At 38.2% G+C, this 19241-nt stretch overlaps 2 protein-coding genes across 2 annotated transcripts; both read left to right on the top strand.

Moving 5' to 3' along the window:
• Positions 1-1804: 1804 nt before the first annotated feature.
• LOC134745290 (protein lifeguard 1-like) lies at positions 1805-8247 on the top strand. The gene is made up of 5 exons (XM_063679284.1): positions 1805-1917; positions 4098-4204; positions 5089-5248; positions 7342-7471; positions 8007-8247. Exons 1-5 carry the CDS (start codon positions 1843-1845, stop codon positions 8234-8236), a joined length of 702 nt encoding a protein of 233 aa, XP_063535354.1. The 5' UTR covers positions 1805-1842; the 3' UTR covers positions 8237-8247.
• A 6107-nt stretch (positions 8248-14354) lies between these two features.
• On the top strand, positions 14355-15800 carry LOC134745289 (three prime repair exonuclease 2-like). The gene has a single exon (XM_063679282.1). The coding sequence runs from the start codon at positions 14515-14517 to the stop codon at positions 15202-15204; it is 690 nt and encodes a 229-aa protein (XP_063535352.1). The 5' UTR covers positions 14355-14514; the 3' UTR covers positions 15205-15800.
• The last annotated feature ends 3441 nt before the right edge of the window (positions 15801-19241 follow it).

Below are 19241 nucleotides of genomic sequence, written 5' to 3'. Positions count from 1 at the left end.
CTAACTCCTTTCCTATTGCAGTCGTTAATTTAATGACTCAAAATATTTATCAGTACGGTTTTTACTCACTATTATTTTTAGTCGCTTTTGGCGACATGTTTCGGATTCTTCATGTTTCGGAGCGACTAAAAATAATAGTGAGTAAAAACCGTACTGATAAATATTTTGAAATATGTCTCACGATAGTTTAAGTGCGAATTTAATGACTTTACCGATTTACCGCGCTATGGATTAAATGTTATTATTTTTAACGATGAAACTGATTTTAATTTCCATGGTTTCCTTCCCTATATTAGGTATATGTATATCATTAAAAAAAAAGTGTCACGCGCGTATATGAGTAGGCGGTGTGCTATTAAAATATTTTGATTATAATCCCGTTTATATAATTTATAATTCATTGTCGTCACTGACTTAAATCAGTGCACTACTACATTACTATAACAGATATAAATGTAGCCAAAAAACTTCACATAGCGGTTATCCTTATCATATCCAGAGGTCCTTATCAGTGATAACACTCCCTAGTGTGTTAGTGACTGTGCCCTGTTATGGCTGAGGTTAGTATTTTCTGTTGTATTTTTGTGTTAAAAATTAATGTTAAAGAGTTAATTCATATACCAGTAGTGTTCAATTAGCAGGTGATATTATCAGTGGACGAGCGGTAAATAATAGGTACTTATCGTTTTCTCGAAGCCGATAGAGATATGATAAATCGATAAATTATCGGACAAGTGCAAGGTTCCAGAATTTAGTCTGTAGTATGTTTTTTTCTCTAGTCTTAATAGAGGAGAACAAGAGCATTAATTACTGTATTAAAAAAGTCGAAGTTTTGATCTATACCTTTTTATGATTTTTGTAAACCACTAAGTTAATAATGTTTATGATTTTTCATCGAGTTGGCTTATTTCAGTTTAATTTTTTAATTTTCTTGTAATTTCAGTAAGTCTCAAGAAGATTTTAATGTTTTAAGGATTTAATTAAATTGCTTATAAGCATACAACACAATTGAAACGGAGGCATAATTAAATTTTACATTGTGGGTAAGTTCAAAATTTACTTTAAATATCACCCACAATAATCCCACAAAGGCCACAAAGCACTCGAACATCTGTCATTTTAATACACGTCCAAAAGTTATCTTCTTTCCTAGAACTACAAATTACTTACGTATATTATGTTTATTTATTCATAAAGCTTTATTGCACAAATTTACAAATGACGGACTTAAGGCATTCTCTACCAGTCAACCATCGGGCTAAACATTTTGGTGCAGGACGTAGAGAGTGGATATGAGAATAGACACAAGTCGAGATTACTATATATTTATGTTCTAAATAGTTTTAATTCTCGTTTAGTTTTTCCTTGGTGCTCTGAAAAACGTCGTGTCATACCTATGCCTATCTTCTATTGTCTCTTTAAAATGTGTTGACAAAATTCCAAGTTTTTTTTTAAACATAAATATGCCTTTTTTTAAATTAAGAGATTATACCGCAAGTAAGACTTAATAGCCTGTACTTGTGGTATTTTGATTCATCATCATCATTATATCAGCCTTTTATCGCCCACTGCTGAGCATAGGCCTCTCTTCGAGTACGCCACTTGTCCCGGTCCTGAGCCAATCTCATCCAGAAGTGACCCGCAGTCTTCCGAATGTCGTCCACCCAACGAGCCAACGGACGCCAGGCACTCCTTTCTTCGGGAAGCGGCCACCATTCCGTTAACATTTTGGCCCACCTGCCATCACTCTGTCTGTGTGTGTGTGGTATTTTCATTAGCAATCAATTTTATTCGATGGTACATTGTATTTTTCAGACGACTGGTTACGCGCAACCAGGAACCATGGACGCGGAAGATGGTGAGGTCAAGGGCTTCGAATTCAACGACCAGAGCATCCGCAGAGGATTTATACGAAAGGTAAGACTTAAGAATAGGGTATTTGACTGTTTTTAAAATAAATTATTTCACACAATGCATGAAATAAAGCACAAGAACATCAATAGAGAAACGTAGATAGCAGTTATTTTAAGACACAATATCTATTTTATAAATCGTATAGAAGTATAAGAGTAGGTAACTTGACCGTGACGTCATTGTTGTAATGTTACATATAAATTCCATAGTGGCAAATCGTTTTGACAGTTCGAAAAAAGATACTGATTTGACTAAAGCCTGACCATAAATATATGATCATTGTCAAGATGGCGCTGTTATTCTCATGTGGGTGACAGTTCAGTATAGTATGAAAAATAGTTCCAGTGAAATTCCGCAACAGCGCGTGATTATATATTCCTGGCCAGACTTTAATAGTCAATACCCTATTTACGTAAGGGTTAAGGGATTGCACAAGTGTAAGGTCAAACGCCACCTTTGGACAACCAGAGTTATCGCAATGTATGGAGCCACAGCGCCATTTATGTCACCTGACAAATTCGAGGCACGAATTTGACTTAAACCATCGATTTCTAATCAAAGAGAATTTATTGTAATAGAGGAAAAGTCTAAGAAAAAAACGTGTCCCTTAGTTTGACATCCAAAACAGATGGCGCTGTACTGGGCCATATGTTTTGTGGTCACTGAATTGTCAAACGTCAACTTTTGTCAATCAGCGGCGGTATCATGGTCACATTTTTATCACTTGTCATGTCATGCGTCACTTTCGCACTTACATACTTGTAAGAACGTGACAGGCATAATGACAGATGATAAAAAACCTATACCATCTTAGCCCTACCGAGTTACCGCAATATGTATGTAGTTGTACAGCGCCGTCTCGTTTAGCTGTCACATTCGAAGCACGTAATTGACTTAGATTTTACACATCTTACTCAATCAATGTATCTTTGTTTCTAATTAAATATGAGAAGGAACATCTGCAGACATTTTATATAAATTTTCGGTGACTAATTCGCGCACTGAATCATTGGCAAATAACAAGATGTTAGATAATATAAATATATCCGGGAGGTACATTCGGCATTACTCATAAAATTTCTAATATAACCTCAATCCTTATTTGTTTTTAACGGGGCAAAGTACAGCAAGCGAAAGATGCTAAGATTAAATCGTAAACGCTTTCTTAATTCTTCTAAAACTGATGAGAAAGTTTCATTTTATACACAAGAGTGACAAATTAATTTCATGCAAACTCCAAGTTATTTCCTGATGTTGACTTTGAATGTTAAATATTTAATGTTTGTTTGGATTTGCCCAAATTTGGTTTGTGTCTGCACAAAGCAGGGTCATGGATTGTGAAGAATAATTAATCTATAGGTATGTAAAATTGACATGTAAAAGTGCCCCTGTGGCCTATTTGCTGAATAAATGTTTGATGTTTTTTTTTATAATTTAAATTGGCAAGGAAAATAAAGGGCTATACCATTATTTTCCTCACGTGTGGTGGAACATGTTATGCTTCACTCGGTAGCAAGGTTGGTACCCTTTAGCATTAAAACCCTCGCAACTCCCAAGATTCATCTTTTCTTGCTCTTTCGCTTGCTCGGGAATAGAGGATATTATATAACAATATATAAAAGATTTTTTACTTTGGTTGGTTGGCATTAAAATGTGCTTTATGAAATGAAATGAAATGAAATGAAAGCATTTATTTCGGATACAAATAATCCATAATTATTATGTTAGGTTTATATTGATATACAATAGGTAGGGGGTATTACTGCAATGTTCTGCCACCAGAGTGCAGGACTAGCCTTTTTAGTAAACCATAGAGTAACTTATACATACTGTACCTTTAACAGGTTTTTGGCAAGTTTTCAGAGATAATAAAATATGCCATTGATGCATCAAGGCGGTTTGCTTACAGAGGACCTACCGGGAAACACGAATCCGAAAATTCGCTCTCTGCCTCTTTATCCCTCGAATATGGAAGTGACAGATGTTAGATAGATAAAAAAAAAAATTGTTTCACGATTACACCCTCAGATTGTGGTAGTGGCGCCCTGGCGCCCCCTACGCAGAGTTTCGCGTAATATTCCCTATTAACAAATTATTAGCACTTTGTTAATTAAAAGGTTTTGCTTCCCTGTAAAACAAATCACCATTGGTTCGTTGCTTAGTTGACCATATTAATTTTTCAGGTGTACTCCATTTTGATGTGCCAGTTACTAGTGACCTTCGGTGCCATCTGTCTCTTTGTTTATCATGAGCCTACCAAGAGGTGGTTCTTGGCTAACCCATACATGATGTAAGTTTTAATCTATCGAACATACTTTTACACACTGCGAGGTGTGAATAGCCAAAAAATTGCTATTTTATAGAAGACATTGACTATGATAGACGAAATTAATAAAACTTTGATTTTAGGTTTAACATGGAATTAAACTATGTTCTGATGATAAAAATGATTCATAATATTTTATTCGGTTACCGCGATAGTTACTCATGAAATAAAATTATTAAAACGGAGTATGACACCCGTTGACCACGAACGCTGTAAAGGGTTCGAAACTTCGGGATCTTCTTCTTCTTCTCGTGTCGATGGTTTCAGACTTTCAGACTGTGCGGGACCAAAAGGCAGCGACATTTATCGCCCTGTCCGTCGCATCACGGAGATCCTGCTCAGAGCAGGAATGCGGGCACGCTGGGCAAGATAACATGTGTTCCATTGTTTGGAGAGTCGTCCCACATGGACATTGGGCGTCTGAGTCGCTTAGAGCGCCCCACTTCAGCATGTTCTCTTTGCTACGACCGACCTGGGAACGCAGTCTGTTTAAGGCTTTCCAGATCGGCCACGGCTGCTTATACCCAGCGGGAAGCGCTTCAGCGGGGCGGACGTAGTCGTCAGGAGGGGTGCGGGAACTCTTCCATTGGGCAAGTCGCTTCTGGGGCGGTGGAATCCGGATCGCTGCAGTACACCGCATAAAGCTCCTACGGCTCTTTAGACGAGATGGTGGTAGCTTGTGGCCGTGGAGAGGATGCCTAGGGTTTTGTTCCTTGTTCCTTCTTCGGGATGTATTATAAATTCAATATACGTGATATAAACCGTTCAAAAATGATTCATAGAGTAAGTGGTTACTAAACAGACATCAATCGATTAGTGTAGGTAACGTAATAATGTGTTGTTTTCAGATGGGTGGCGTTTGCGGTAACGTTCGTCACGATGATTGTAATGGCGTGCTGCGAAAACGTGCGGCGAACGACTCCAACGAATTTTATATTCCTGGCCATCTTCACTCTGGCCGAGAGCTTTTTGCTGGGCGCGGTCAGCGCTACCAGCGCTCCTGAGGCGGTAAGAACATAGGATGACACGCTAGACCGGGCTGGGGCCGGGCTGGATGGAAAGTACCAAGTGATCACCGATCAGCCGTCATAGAAAATGACGTATCGGACGGCTTAGCCCGGGCTCGGGCCGGTCTATCGTGAGTCATCCATAAACTGGAAATCAATTGACAATCGTTTACAGTAAACTCACAGAAATTATTACGTCGCTTTTCCTTGGCTCTGTCGATACATAAACTGAAATAAATGTCATATACGAAAAAGTGACCAAGGCCTCCGAAATCGCTCGGACATTTGGGTCTCCACACGAAGACGCTAGTCTTAAGCGTCGGCGTCTAGTTAACGCTATGGAAAATAGCGTCGCTGCGCAGTTGCGCCAACGTTGCGTCGAGCAGCAGCCATAAAGTTGACTAGACGCTGACGCTCGGGAGACGCTAGTGTGGGGTGGCCCTAAGGGCTTTCGGTGCACTGCGTTTTTTAATAGGTATTTAAAATTAATTTTATTTGTTACCTAATATGACCTAATACATTTTCACTATTTATCGAAATCTATTTATGATTTGTCCATTGTCATCTTGCTCCTAGAGTTGCTTTTTGTTAGGAAACGTCTTGTAAGTAAATGTATTTAATTTTTTTATTTAATTTATTGTAATTTAATAATAGGGATGTTGACATGAATCGCGAATATATAAAATGTTATGTTTATACCATAGCAGGGAATATTAGAATGCTGAAAATCATATTTTCCCCTCACTAGCTCGGAAAGCCGTCTTTTATCCTTTAAAACAAGCGGGGAAAAACGCATTTTATCCACTAGTGGGGAAAGTAATTTGACCTTGGATGGAGCGTGTTTAAGTAGCTTTTGACTGATAACAAAACGTAAAACGCTCATAATAATGGTTCGTTCGATATTAATTATCATTAAACAAATTTGATAAAAAAAAAGGTTTAAGAATTTAATAAAAAAATTAGCTTTGTTTAATGATTTTAAGTCATAAACCTTAAATTCCATAAGAACCATTTTTTTTTATTATGTTCAATGTAATTCTGAACGCACAAGTTGAGTCGATGCAATTTCAAAACGTATCGTCAGAAATGTCAACATTGTCAACAAAAGTTTTCTTACCGACTCCGACACGTAAAAACACACAACTTCCAGAGTTTTCTGTTATAATATTGTATTATTGTAAAAAAATGAGTGATTCCAGTGATGAAGATGATCTAACGCCTGTGGTTGTTTCACTTTCCTCGTTATAGTGAGGGGAAAAGTTTTGTGTTACACACGGGTGCAAATGTATTTTACTTCTCGTGTGTTGAAACACTCGCTACGCTCAGGATTCTATGTTAGAACCACTCGCTTTGCTCGTGGTTCAACTATAGAATTCTTTCGCTTGCTCGTGTTTCAACTCCAAACTCGCGGGTAAAATACAACTTTGCACCCTTGTATAACAAATAACTATTTGTAAGTGTAAAAATATACGTAATAAATTAATTTAAAAGTATTTAAAATAATGCCCAGCATCAAGTGACTGCAAACGCAAATCGGAGCGCGTGACGTCACGGTGTGAGAAACACGCACAGACAAGTTGTCAAACCTGGTGGTTAGAACCACCAGGTCAGTGCCAGAGGTGGCGCTGACAGCAGTTTGTTTATCACATCGTTCACGTGACAGCTTGGAGCGTATTTGCGCGAAATTTAAACACTAAACTAATTAGTCGATTTTTTATTAAAAGATTATGAATAAAAAAAAATTTTTTTTTGCAATAATTACATGTCTATCTATAAAATGAAAGCAGTTCTAAAAAATGGTCAACATCCCTATTCCTCTGATGATTAGTTTTACCTATATGTGACGTCCCACGGGTAGAGGTACCTTATGGCGGTTGGCGCTTACGACGCGTAGCAGCGTATTCGTATTGGAGCGTCGTGAACAACAGCGTAAGCGCCAGCCGCCATAAGGTACGTTTTCCCGTGATATGTCACATGTATAATCGGGTATATCTATCTCATGTTCTTGTTCTTGGTATTACGATGAATATTTTTCTCTCTTCCTCTCTCATGCAATTTATCTCATATCCATCTTATGTATCTCTCTCATCTCAGGTAATGATGGCAGTAGGCATAACAGCAGCAGTAAGCTTGGCTCTTACGCTGTTCGCTTTCCAGACAAAGTGGGACTTTACTATGATGGGAGGATTCCTCGTCTGCGCGACAGTGGCCCTGCTTATTCTTGGTAAGTTGATAAGTTTATATTACAGTTATTTAAAAACGGTTCGTTTGGGAGAACTGTCCCAACCCAAGTAGTCATGGGCACAATCACCTGCCGCAGATACAGTCTGGTGACAGACAGACAGATGGACGGAGTCTTAGTAATAGGGGTCCCGTTTTTACCCTTTGGGTACGGAACCCTAAAAAGTGACGAAGCCCTCCAGTGGTGAAGACCGGATTCGAACTGGCGTCTTTAGCTATCGCGGCTAACGCCATGAACCCCTAGGCCACTCCGCGACGGCGGAACCGGTCCCGATTTCTCGACTATGCCAGATAGACCGCGAGCCAGGAGCAAATTATGTCTGTCATCGCCTCCCGGGCGAAAATTCGTATAGCGGTTAGGGGCTATGTATGATGAACCCTCGTGAACGTCAGCTGCCGCTCCGTTGGTGGGTTGAGGAATGCGGCAAGAGAAGGCGTCTTTGACCAACTCTAAGCGCGAACAGTACGTGCTTGCACTACACTAAATCAGTATTTAATGTATTTATCTATCGTTCCAGGAATTTGTGCCATATTCATCCGGAGTAACATCCTCCAGCTCGTCTACGGTTGCATTGGCGCCCTCATCTTCTGCATGTACCTCGTCTACGACACGCAGCTCATGATGGGCGGCAAGCACAAATACAGCATCAGCCCTGAGGAGTACATCTTCGCCGCACTGAACCTGTACCTGGATATTGTTAATATCTTCCTGTATATTCTGATGATAATAAATGCTGCTTCGAAGTAGGTTTCGTAAAATCACCGAACTATAATCCTATACTACAACTATGGGCCACAACTTCATTACGTATTTAACTAATAGTTACATATTAATAATTACATTACATATTTAATTAGTAATTATGTAATAATTTCGTTATGAAGTTGTGGAAAACTCGTAGACAAAACCAAAGAGAACATTGCCACACCAATTAACGTACTAATGTTTTATACTTAATTTCTAATTAAGTATAAATACATTGGCAATTATTACCAATTAATTACTTATTAAGTATAAATACATTGGTATGTTAATTGGTGTGGCAATGTTCTCTTTGATTTTATTTGAGTTTTTTCTTCCGTTTACTTTAGAACTACGGCACTTAAATAATATTCATATTCACACCTGAACGAAGGTAGGCATTAAAATTTATTTAGGATCATAGTTGGGAGCTTTTGGGCTACATTAGTTAGGTTTACGTTTATTATTAAAATGAATATTTATCTCATTTTTATGTGGGCAGGACGTGGTAAGGACAAATGTAGATTTATCATGAACTATGTATACCAGTGTGAGAGGCAGAATGCTGTATTCTTAACTATTAAATGACAATATTTGTAAATAAAGAAATAAATAAAATAATAAGTAAACAGGCAATCATTTTTGAATACGGCTTTACTGAATTCATACCTCAGTTTAACGTACTATGAAGTGCTACTCCACACTAGCGCTTCAGCGCTTTGAAAAATGGCGTATTAGCGTCGCTGCGCAGTTCCGCCAACGTTGCGTGGGGCAGCACTTGGGCAGCAGGCATAGAGTTGACTAGACGCCTACGTTCAGACGCTAGTGTGGGGTGGCCCTTTGTCGATGTCGATAAAATAATGACGTAAGACTTGGTAGTCTTACGTCATATATATTATAATTGTTTTTTCAATAAAATGAACTAAATTACTTGATTCATTTTCAGATATGAGATAATTACAATCAAATGGGTTTATTTCCTACCGATTTTATTATGTCCGTTGACGACGTCGGTCCCCTAACTAAATATGAATTACCTTTATTTCTTAAACGGGGTGTAATGGTTTAGGCGACACAAGATATTGAAGATATACATACGCGACTTTGCTCATTACCGTAAGCAACTTGTGTTATGAGCGCAACCTTGAAATCGCGAAAAGAACAAGGCGCGTAGCCAACGTGCCAATCGTTATCGCTTCGTATCGTATCGTAGTCTCTCTACCACTCTTCCCCACTAGTGCGACAGTGACAGTTGCGATTCGTTCGCTACGGATCGTTAACGATTGCACGTTGGCTACGCACCCTGATATTTCATACTAAAATTGAACACGAAAATTATACGGAGACTAAGGGCCTAGCCAAGATGACAATCGTTTGCAGAGAAAAGAAACGAAACGTTGTCTGTCTCTATCGCACTAATATGGAACAGTGATAGAGAAATTGCGTTTCGTTTCGTTTCCCAGGTAGCAAAGTGACGTTAGCGACGTCATAATGACGTCATAATGAAGTAACTGACGTCATAATGACGTATAAATGCTACCTGGGTTTCTGCAAACGATTGTCATCTTTTCTAGGCCCCCAGGACTTTTAGTGTAATTTTTGAGATACTGCTAAGTTGGTTATAGCAATCAATAGCACACATATCACTTAAAAAATTGCACCCGGTATTGGTGGGCGCTAAAAGCCCTTTGAATATTGAAAAGTCCAGCAGCGGTATCATGGTCGCCTTTTTGTCCCTTGTCATATCATGCGTCACTTTCGCACTAACGTACTTGTTAGAGCGTGACAGGTATGGTGACAAATGATAGACAGCCGTCCATCTTAGTCCCGCAGGGTGCATAGACAAGATGCCAATCTCCGTAGCGTAGTTACCTCTCACTATCGCTCTATATTAGTGCGACAGAGACAGTTGCGTTTCGTTCGCTACGGAGCGTTAACGATTGGCATCTTGTCTACGCACCGAGATCAGACATATAGTAGAAATACACTGATTTACAATTTTCACGATTTTTACTCATTATTAACTATTCACAACGACGGGACGGGATTAAGTCCCGTCGTTGTGAATAATAAATAGTAGAAATATTTAGATAAACTCTGTCTATATAATTTTTAAAATTAAGGAATAAAACCGGATAAGTGCGAGTTGGACTCGTCCACCGAGGGTTCCATACTTTTTAGTATTTGTTGTTATAGCGGCAACAGAAATATATCATCTATAAAAATTTCAACTGTCTAGTTATCACGGTTCATGAGATACAGCTTCGTGACAGAGACGGACAGAGGAGTCTTAATAGGGTCCCGTTCTTGCCCTTTGGGTACGGAACCCTAAAACAGCGTTAGAGGTTAAATTACCAATCTATAGTTACATAGTATTTATTTACTCAAAACATAGGTAATTGTAGACGAACAAATGTCCTCTACCACGTGGATGTAGGATCCTACATCCGATATCGGATCGAGAATGTGAAAACGCTCTAATAGTAACGCAATTCCACTATACATGGTGAAATTCTTATCACGAACCCGCCATACTCTGCGCAATTATGTAATTTATAGGTCATACTGAACAACTTGTATTATGGAACTAATGCTGAAATCGCGAAAAAAAAATTGGCTGTACCATAGAAATCAGCTACATCACATCAGCCGGAATCAGTGCCGGATTAAGACATTTTGGTGCCCTAAGCATTTCTAGACCAGGGTGCCCCCTCACCCTGGATTTTTTCAGATTTGACTGATTTGGTAAACCAGGTGTGGCTGCAATGAAGGAATGCCAAATGCATTTAATATTGAGCTTATTGTTTGAGTAAAAACTCGAGTGGAGAAACCCGACTCGCTTCTACGAGACTGCAGCGGACTGCAAAAACACATTCCATTCTTTGTAGTCCTGAGTTGAGGCATTTGTTAAATCATTTTTAAACTCAACTCAAAAGGACTCGAACCTTGGAATGAAGACTCCATCAGACCATCAACAATTTTGTTCATTTAAACTTTTAGTAAATAATAAAGACGTAACTACCTAACTCATGAAGTTTATGTAAAATATTTGTAATAAAGAGTTTTTTTGAAAAAGACTCAAATCTCTACAAAATAGTCAGGTATCTTATGAAATTTCGACTTTATTTTTAGTGTGTAAAACAGTCGATTCCTAAAGCAAACGAGTCGAACACCTCCTACAACTCGAGTTTTTGTCTTAACCAACACTCATTTAGGCTGATCATCTTTCATAATATATTACCTATTTTCACGCATTAATACTTTCTACTTTATTATTCAGTGTTAAGGTGTTTTTTTTTTAAATGAATATTACAAATTTATTTACATACAAGATATATACAGTGGTACTACGTAAACGAAATTAATAACTAGCTTTAATCTAAAATAGGCCCTTGAGGCATTGTACCAAGGATGCTGGCGGCATTTCCCCGCTGTATCGCAATGCTGATACGTTGTGCGAGAAAGCCGCCAGCTCTTCGGTCACCAGTTACGTCAACCAGACGCTTCGCGATTTCTGCAAACAACTTATGCGCGCTGGGACCCCATGGACCTAGAGTTTCAACTCCAAATGGAACGAAATGATACTCTCTACCGAGGCTCTTATAATTGGTGATTTTCTTTTCTAAAAACAAGTATGAAAAATGAAAGCTAAAACTGTCACAAACATTTATTCAATAAATGACTATAATTAATTTTTCGGAGCAATTCTGACTATATTCAAAAACTACAACTTAATAAGTAAATAAATAAAAACGTGTCTACTTTTAGTTAGGAATGAAACTAACTACACAATAATAATTTGCTTGCAATTAACTTACCAGTTCTTATACAAAAACAAGACTAGCCGAGCAGTTACGTACTTATTTCTTTTATATTCACAAATATAGGTATCTAAATAGTCTTTACATGGGATTAATGAATGTTACAATTTTGAGCATAAAAAAAAAACAAATCGTGCTGTCGTAATGTCAAATCCAACCTTGCAACGACAAGTTTCGCGCCAAACCTCACGGCGAGGTTCTCTTTTTATTATATAATTTAAATAGGGCCCAGCGAGACGGATTGTTAGTAAGATATGGCAATTTCGGATTGTTTCTCAAAGAATTACGCGCCATTATTTAAAGCAATTAAGTTTTGGTCAGCTGAAAAAAAATCGTGTAATAAAAACTATGTGTGTGTACCTAATTTTAAAATTTGTTCACCTTTTTCAACCTGGCATTTTGGTGCACCCCTGAACGTGGTGCCCTAAGCACGTGCTTATTTTGCTTATTGGTTAATCCGGCACTGGCTGGAATGTATGGAACAGCCGATTTTTTTGTGATTTCGGCATTGGTCTCATAGTACCTAAAAGTTGTACAATACGACCTATAAATTCACTAAAGTACGGCTGGTGATTAAAATTTCATCCTGTATTTGCAAATCTTTGAACTAAACCTTCAAGAGGCCCGATGGGATGTCCTTGGTTCCTTGGAGCTTGGGACGGATGTTGGTGTAGGATGCTACCTGCGTAGACACACTGGCACCGTCCCACCTCCAACGGACTAATGTAAAAGCGGGCGGAGCGGCGGAAAGCGCCGAAATTTTAAAACGTAATAAATATAAGAGCCTCGGTAGAGAGTATCATTTCATTCCATTTGGAGTTGAAACTCTAGGTCCATGGGGTCCCAGCGCGCATAAGTTGTTTGCAGAAATCGCGAAGCGTCTGGTTGACGTAACTGGTGACCGAAGAGCTGGCGGCTTTCTCGCACAACGTATCAGCATTGCGATACAGCGGGGAAATGCCGCCAGCATCCTTGGTACAATGCCTCAAGGGCCTATTTTAGATTTAAGCTAGTTATTAATTTCGTTTACGTAGTACCACTGTATATATCTTGTATGTAAATAAATGTTGTTTAACCTTTATAATATTATCATTGAATTCATATTTACATTAAGTAAGTAGGTATTACCAAGCTGTAAAATGATACATCTATATGCACATGTGCATTCCAATTCCAAGTAACCAAGTTGACATTGCAGTAATTTTATTTGTCTTTGAATGGCCAGCTTGCCGCAAAGTATTATGATCAAACGAATGTCAATTGTTTAAATAAAATGGTTGAGAATTGGAACTTCTTATAAGTGTAATATATATTAATACTTTGTTATCTGGTCAAAATCAGTCCAAACTTTGAAAGGGACTCTGAAACAGTAATATCACCCATAGAGACTTTAATTAGGGCACTGAAATATATAACGTATCAAAATCCCGGGGTTAGGGTTCCTACGGGACCCTATTACTAAGACTCCACTGTCCGTCTGTCTGTCTGTCTATCCGTCTGTCTGTCACCAGGCTGTATCTCACGAACCGTGATAGCTAGACAGTTTAAATTTTCACAGATAATGTACTTCTGTTGCCGCTATAACCACAAATACTAAAAACAGAATAAAATAAATATTTAAGTGGGGCTCCCATACAAAAAATGTGAAGTCGGCCGTGGACTTATTTAAAAGCGTCATACACCCCCTTGTTAGGCTTCCGTACCCAAAAGGTAAAACGGGACCCTATTACTAAGACTCTACTGTCCGTCTGTCTGTCTGTCTATCCGTCTGTCTGTCACCAGGCTGTATCTCACGAACCGTGACAGCTAGACAGTTGAAATTTTCACAGATGATGTATTTCTGTTGCCGCTATAACAACAAATACTAAAAACAGAATAAAATAAATATTTAAGTGGTGCTCCCATACAACAGATGTGATTTGTTTGCCGTTTTTGCGAAATGGTACGAAACACTTCGTGCGCGAGTCCGACTCGCACTTTACTTATATAATTAATTAATTTTTACAATGTTTTTTTTGTACCACGTCGGTGCAAAACAAGAATTAGTACAAGCAGTTTTGAAATCTAGAAACCATCTATAGGTAAGTATTACGTAAGAAGAGTTGATTTTAGTTTATCAATAAAACGTCTGATAACTCCGCCTGTGTTCAAACTACACATACGAATGTCTACTTTATTAACACAGCTTAAGATATACAATCAAACGAGTTAAAAAGTAAGGTTGTTATGTAGTTAGGCAGTGTTACTCATATTTCACTCCGACACTTCAATCTGACATTGCAACTGGTCAGTATTGATATTTAGCGACTGCGCTCCGTTGTGCTTAAAATACTTATCTATTTTGCAATTAAAATACTTGTGCAACGAACTGTGAGAGTGTAGACCAAATTCCGTGGTTAATATTGTGACTTTATACAAATCACGTGAACTCAACGACGCATATTTCAAGTTGCAATTTGCACCATGGCACCGATTGCAACTTACGTGTTTTTAGATCTTGGAACGACCGGCCTACGTAGTACAGATCCTAATATAACAGAGTTACATATGATAGCGTTCAGATGTGAAGATCTTCGACAATATTTTCGGGATGGAGGCGAAGAACATGATGCGAAACTTCGAGATTATGAAACACTCCACTGCCGACTTGAAAATCATGTGATGTGGCATATAAGTGATATAAGCGAAGAAGGGGAAGACTACGACTTGTACAAGAAATGTAGCCTGAAGGATAAGACGGTCACTTTTCTTGAAGATTTGGAAAAACCCGTATGTCTGATTGCTCACAGCGGAAATAGATTCGATTTTCCTTTATTGAAAGATGAACTAGCTGATGCTGAAGGGTTTTCACCGAAAGATATTGTTTGTGCTGATACAATGGCCGCTTTCTATGATATTTTCGAACCAGATTCTAAAAAGACTTCTTATAAAGAAAGAAGAAGAGGATCTTTTCCATGGCCTGATTATCATTTTGATAAAATGAGTTATCGCTTGGAAGATGTGTATAAAAGAATGTTTGGAGTTAAACCTATGCTAGAAGATGCTAAGGATCGCAACAAGGCACTGGTGAAGATTGCTTTGGATCAAGGCTTTGAGTTTATGCTCTGGGTGGCTGAAAACAACATGCCATTTACTTCTTTTTTTAAATTGTAATTTAACACGAATAATGCCATGTAATGAAGGGAATAATCTATATGGGCGAATGAACTTTTGCACTGACACTTTTCACGTCGTTGACGTTACGAACATGTCTCTGGAGTTACCAAGAAATCACATTGATGGAGCATATTATCGCTATTGATTTAACGCATAACGCATTATATAACGCATATAAAAGTAATATACCTATAAGATAAATTTAGGAAAAGTTTTTAAACGATATGTAAATCATGGACAGAATCTAATGTCGGTCTAAAAGTTGATTGGCCCATCTATCTTTACTTGTACATGCTTGTACTAAGTTTGGTCGTACCTTATTCTAAATTTTTTTTTTTGCTCAAGTCTATCCTAAAAGGTAATGAAAGTGAATTTCATATGCTTATTTTCTAATTATAGTTTGCTTACCTAACAAGAGTTATATTGAGATTTGAAATTGTGCCAGTTTACCGTAAAAATCTAAACAAATGATTTGTTGAATGTATTCGCAATGTTTGCATTGGTTTTCAAATAAAATGGCGTATAAAGGTTCTCTGGTTGAGATCGCTCATTAGCAATAAATCCGTCTGAATATCATGAGGGTCGTTTCATGTTTTGTTGTTTGTTTTTTTGTAGGTAGGGTTCATGTACGGCTTAAATCCTAAGTGTAGGTTTTTATTGGAAATAAAATAGAAAAACAATCGTTGTCTTTTTTTGTTTGTGTTAGAAAAGTAATCATCATCATCATCATCTCAGCCGATAGACGTCCACTGCTGGACATAGGCCTCCCCCAATTCTCGCCACTCCGACCGATCCTGTGCCGCTCGCAACCACCGAATTCCCGCGACCTTCACCAGGTCGTCGCTCCATCTCGTTGGAGGCCTACCGGCAGTTCGTCTTCCGGTACGCGGACGCCACTCCAGAACCTTCCAGCCCCACCGGCCATCAGTTCTGCGAGCAATAAGTAATAGGTAGGTATAATATTGCTAGTAATAATGGGTTGAACGACAAAAAAAATGTACATTACTAAGAACTTTAATTCGGGGTAGAAGGAACCCAGAAAGCGCCTTAAATAATAGATACCAGTGTGTTACCAAAATTAGTCATTTTTAATTTTAATTATATGTATGTAAATGTGTTAGCGACTAGCGTCAGCTGTGAACTAATATGTGTATGTATGAAATAAATACAATATAATACAGTTTATACAGATAATTTTGGTAACAATATGGAATCAATTAACGTAGACAAATTAAGGCTTAATTAAGGCCATAAATATGTACACAATTACTAAAATTAACGAATTTCCCCTTTGTCATTATCGTTACTGAAAATAACAATTTGATATGTCATAGAAATCATACATATGTTATGTATCAGTCGATAGGTATCTATGAAACTGTCAAATTTTTTAATGTGCTAAAAAATAAGTGCATTCCCGTTGCCAGGGAGGTTTTGGAATTATACTGAGCATCCTTTACCATGGGACTAACGCCGAAATCGCGAAGAAAAGTTTGGTTGTTTCATGCATTTTGGTTGGTCCATTTTCTATGGGAGAGTAAATTTTTTTTCGCGATTTCGTGGTTGGTCCCATAGTAAAAGTTGCTCAGTATAATCCGAAAGCCTCCCTGGCAACAGGAATGCACTTTTTTTAGGGTTCTGTACCCGAATGGTAAAAACGGGACCCTATTACTAAGACTCCGCTGTCCGTCTGTCCGTCTGTCTGTCTGTCCGTCTGTCTGTCACCAGGCTGTATCTCATGAACCGTGATAGCTAGACAGTTGAAATTTTCACAGATGATGTATTTCTGTTGCCGCTATAACAAATACCAAAAAGTACGGAGCCCTCGGTGGGCGAGTCCGACTCGCACTTGTCCGGTTTTTTCTTATACTTCATTTTTGTATCGCAAGTGTGATGAAAAACATTGTGTGTCGGGGCGTAATAATATTGCAAACTCGAGTCAATAAATCGCTCCGGCAAGCCGTCGCGATTTAACTATACTCTCATTTGCAATATTTAACTTACGCCCCATGTTGCACAATGTACTTATTATACGGGTCTGCAATCTGCGGGGATGCTTAAATAGCAAGAACCTATCTAAACCTTTATACATTACTATTGCGACACGACGATGTGGTCGCCATCCAAAAATCCTTTTCAATCAACGGGTTTAAACCCCGGCTCGTACCAATAAGCTTAGTTGCGCCTACCATAGAGTAACTTATACTAGAGCGGTAATGTCATAGTAAATTTTGTAACCCCAGTGAATTTACTGCCATCTGTCGACACACTTTAAAACTAAAAATGAAGATTTATAAAAATACGATAAAATGTGTTTAAATATGGATAAATGTTTTTTTTATTTGCATTAATTATTTTTATGATTTTGACCCATGTTCTTTAACTGATATGCGTTAAAATTGTTAAATAATAAACGAAACTGTCAGCGCCATCTATACGATAGTAGGCCAAAGCTAGTAGCGCCCTCTGAACGAGAATCAAATTTTCTTGATTTTCGAGGCACGTTTTTTCCTTAGACTGTATCCATCTATTACGGAGTTATATCTATCTTTGCGCCTACCAAAAGAAAAACATCATTGGGAAACCGGACTAATTCCTATGAGGGCTAGTTTCCCCCACTGGGTTGAAAATCGCGTCATTAAAACTAGTGCCTCTGCCTATGACCAATCTTGAGATAAAAATCCCAAGTGGACCCAAGGTTCCCCAATTAGCAGTAAAAAATGCAGAAAAAATGAAGATAAAATGTAACTTGGTTAGGATATTATCTACCTACCCTCCACTGTAAGTGTCCATAGGCTACGGTGTTGGTGATTGTGTGATGTGGAGGTGCTGGTTGCGCCCGGGCCGCGCCTGCAAGTGAGATTCCTCTCGTACCGCACGTAGGGTCAGGCCGGGCGCGCACTGAGATTCAAGTGAACCGACATTCGGGAAAAAAATTGCTAAAGCCTGACCCGGAATATATATCATGCGCCATGTTGCGGAATTTTACTGGAACTCATTTTTTCATACTACACTGAACTGTCACCCTATACATGAGAATGAACAGCGCCCTCTTGACAATGATCATATATTACTGGTCAAGCTTTAAGTTAATAAATTATTCTTAAAATAGTATAATTATTGTAATTAATAATTGCAATATGCAGTTTCCAGTATGACGACCATTACCTAATTTAATAAATTATTCTTAAGACATAGTTAAATTAGATATTAATTTTCAAATATAAAGATTTAGCAACGCGCATGTGTGACTATCAGTCGTATTTTGTTTACATATGGTCATCATCATCATCTTCATTGCGTTATTCCGGTTTATTGCCATGGCTCATGGGAGCTTAAGGTCCGCATGGCAACTAATCCCAAGAATTAGCGGAAGCACTAGTTTTTACGAAAATAAACTGCCATGTGACCTTCTAACCGTGCTTCTAACCCAGAGGGTAAACTAGGCCTTTATCGAGATTAGTCCGTATTCATACACCGAAAAGCGACTGGTTTATATCAAATTATATTTCGTACATAAGTTCCGAAAAACTCATTGGTACGAGACGGGGTTTGAACCCGCGACCTCCGGATGGAAGGTCGCACTCTCTTACAGCTAGGCCACCAGCGCTACCGTAAAATGGTCATACTTTGCTCCAATATTTGCTCCGCTTTAAGGGAATTTAAAATATTTTTTAAACTGAAATAAAACTATGAAAACGGATTATATCGCGTATATTGAATTTATAATACATCCCGACGTTTCGAACTCTTTACAGCGTTCGTGGTCAACGGGTGACACGGGTGAGAGTTCGAAACGTCGGGATGTATTATAAATTCAATATACGCGATATAATCCGTTTTCATAGTTTTATTTCATGAGTAACTATCGCGGTAACCGAAGACAATATTATTTTTTAAACTGTTAAATATTCAGATGAATTGAATATTAAGAAGAACATCTTATGTAACATATTTTATCGGAAAATCAACTTTATGAAATATTTTTTTATATAAAACGAAGCTATGAATATGGAGCACAAGATATCCATTGT

This window comes from Cydia strobilella, chromosome 11 (genome assembly GCF_947568885.1).
Source record: "Cydia strobilella chromosome 11, ilCydStro3.1, whole genome shotgun sequence".
In the NCBI taxonomy this organism is placed as follows: Eukaryota; Metazoa; Arthropoda; class Insecta; order Lepidoptera; family Tortricidae; genus Cydia; species Cydia strobilella.
The sequence above is the reverse complement of the archived record's forward strand: the minus strand, read 5'-3'. Positions and strand labels throughout refer to the sequence as shown.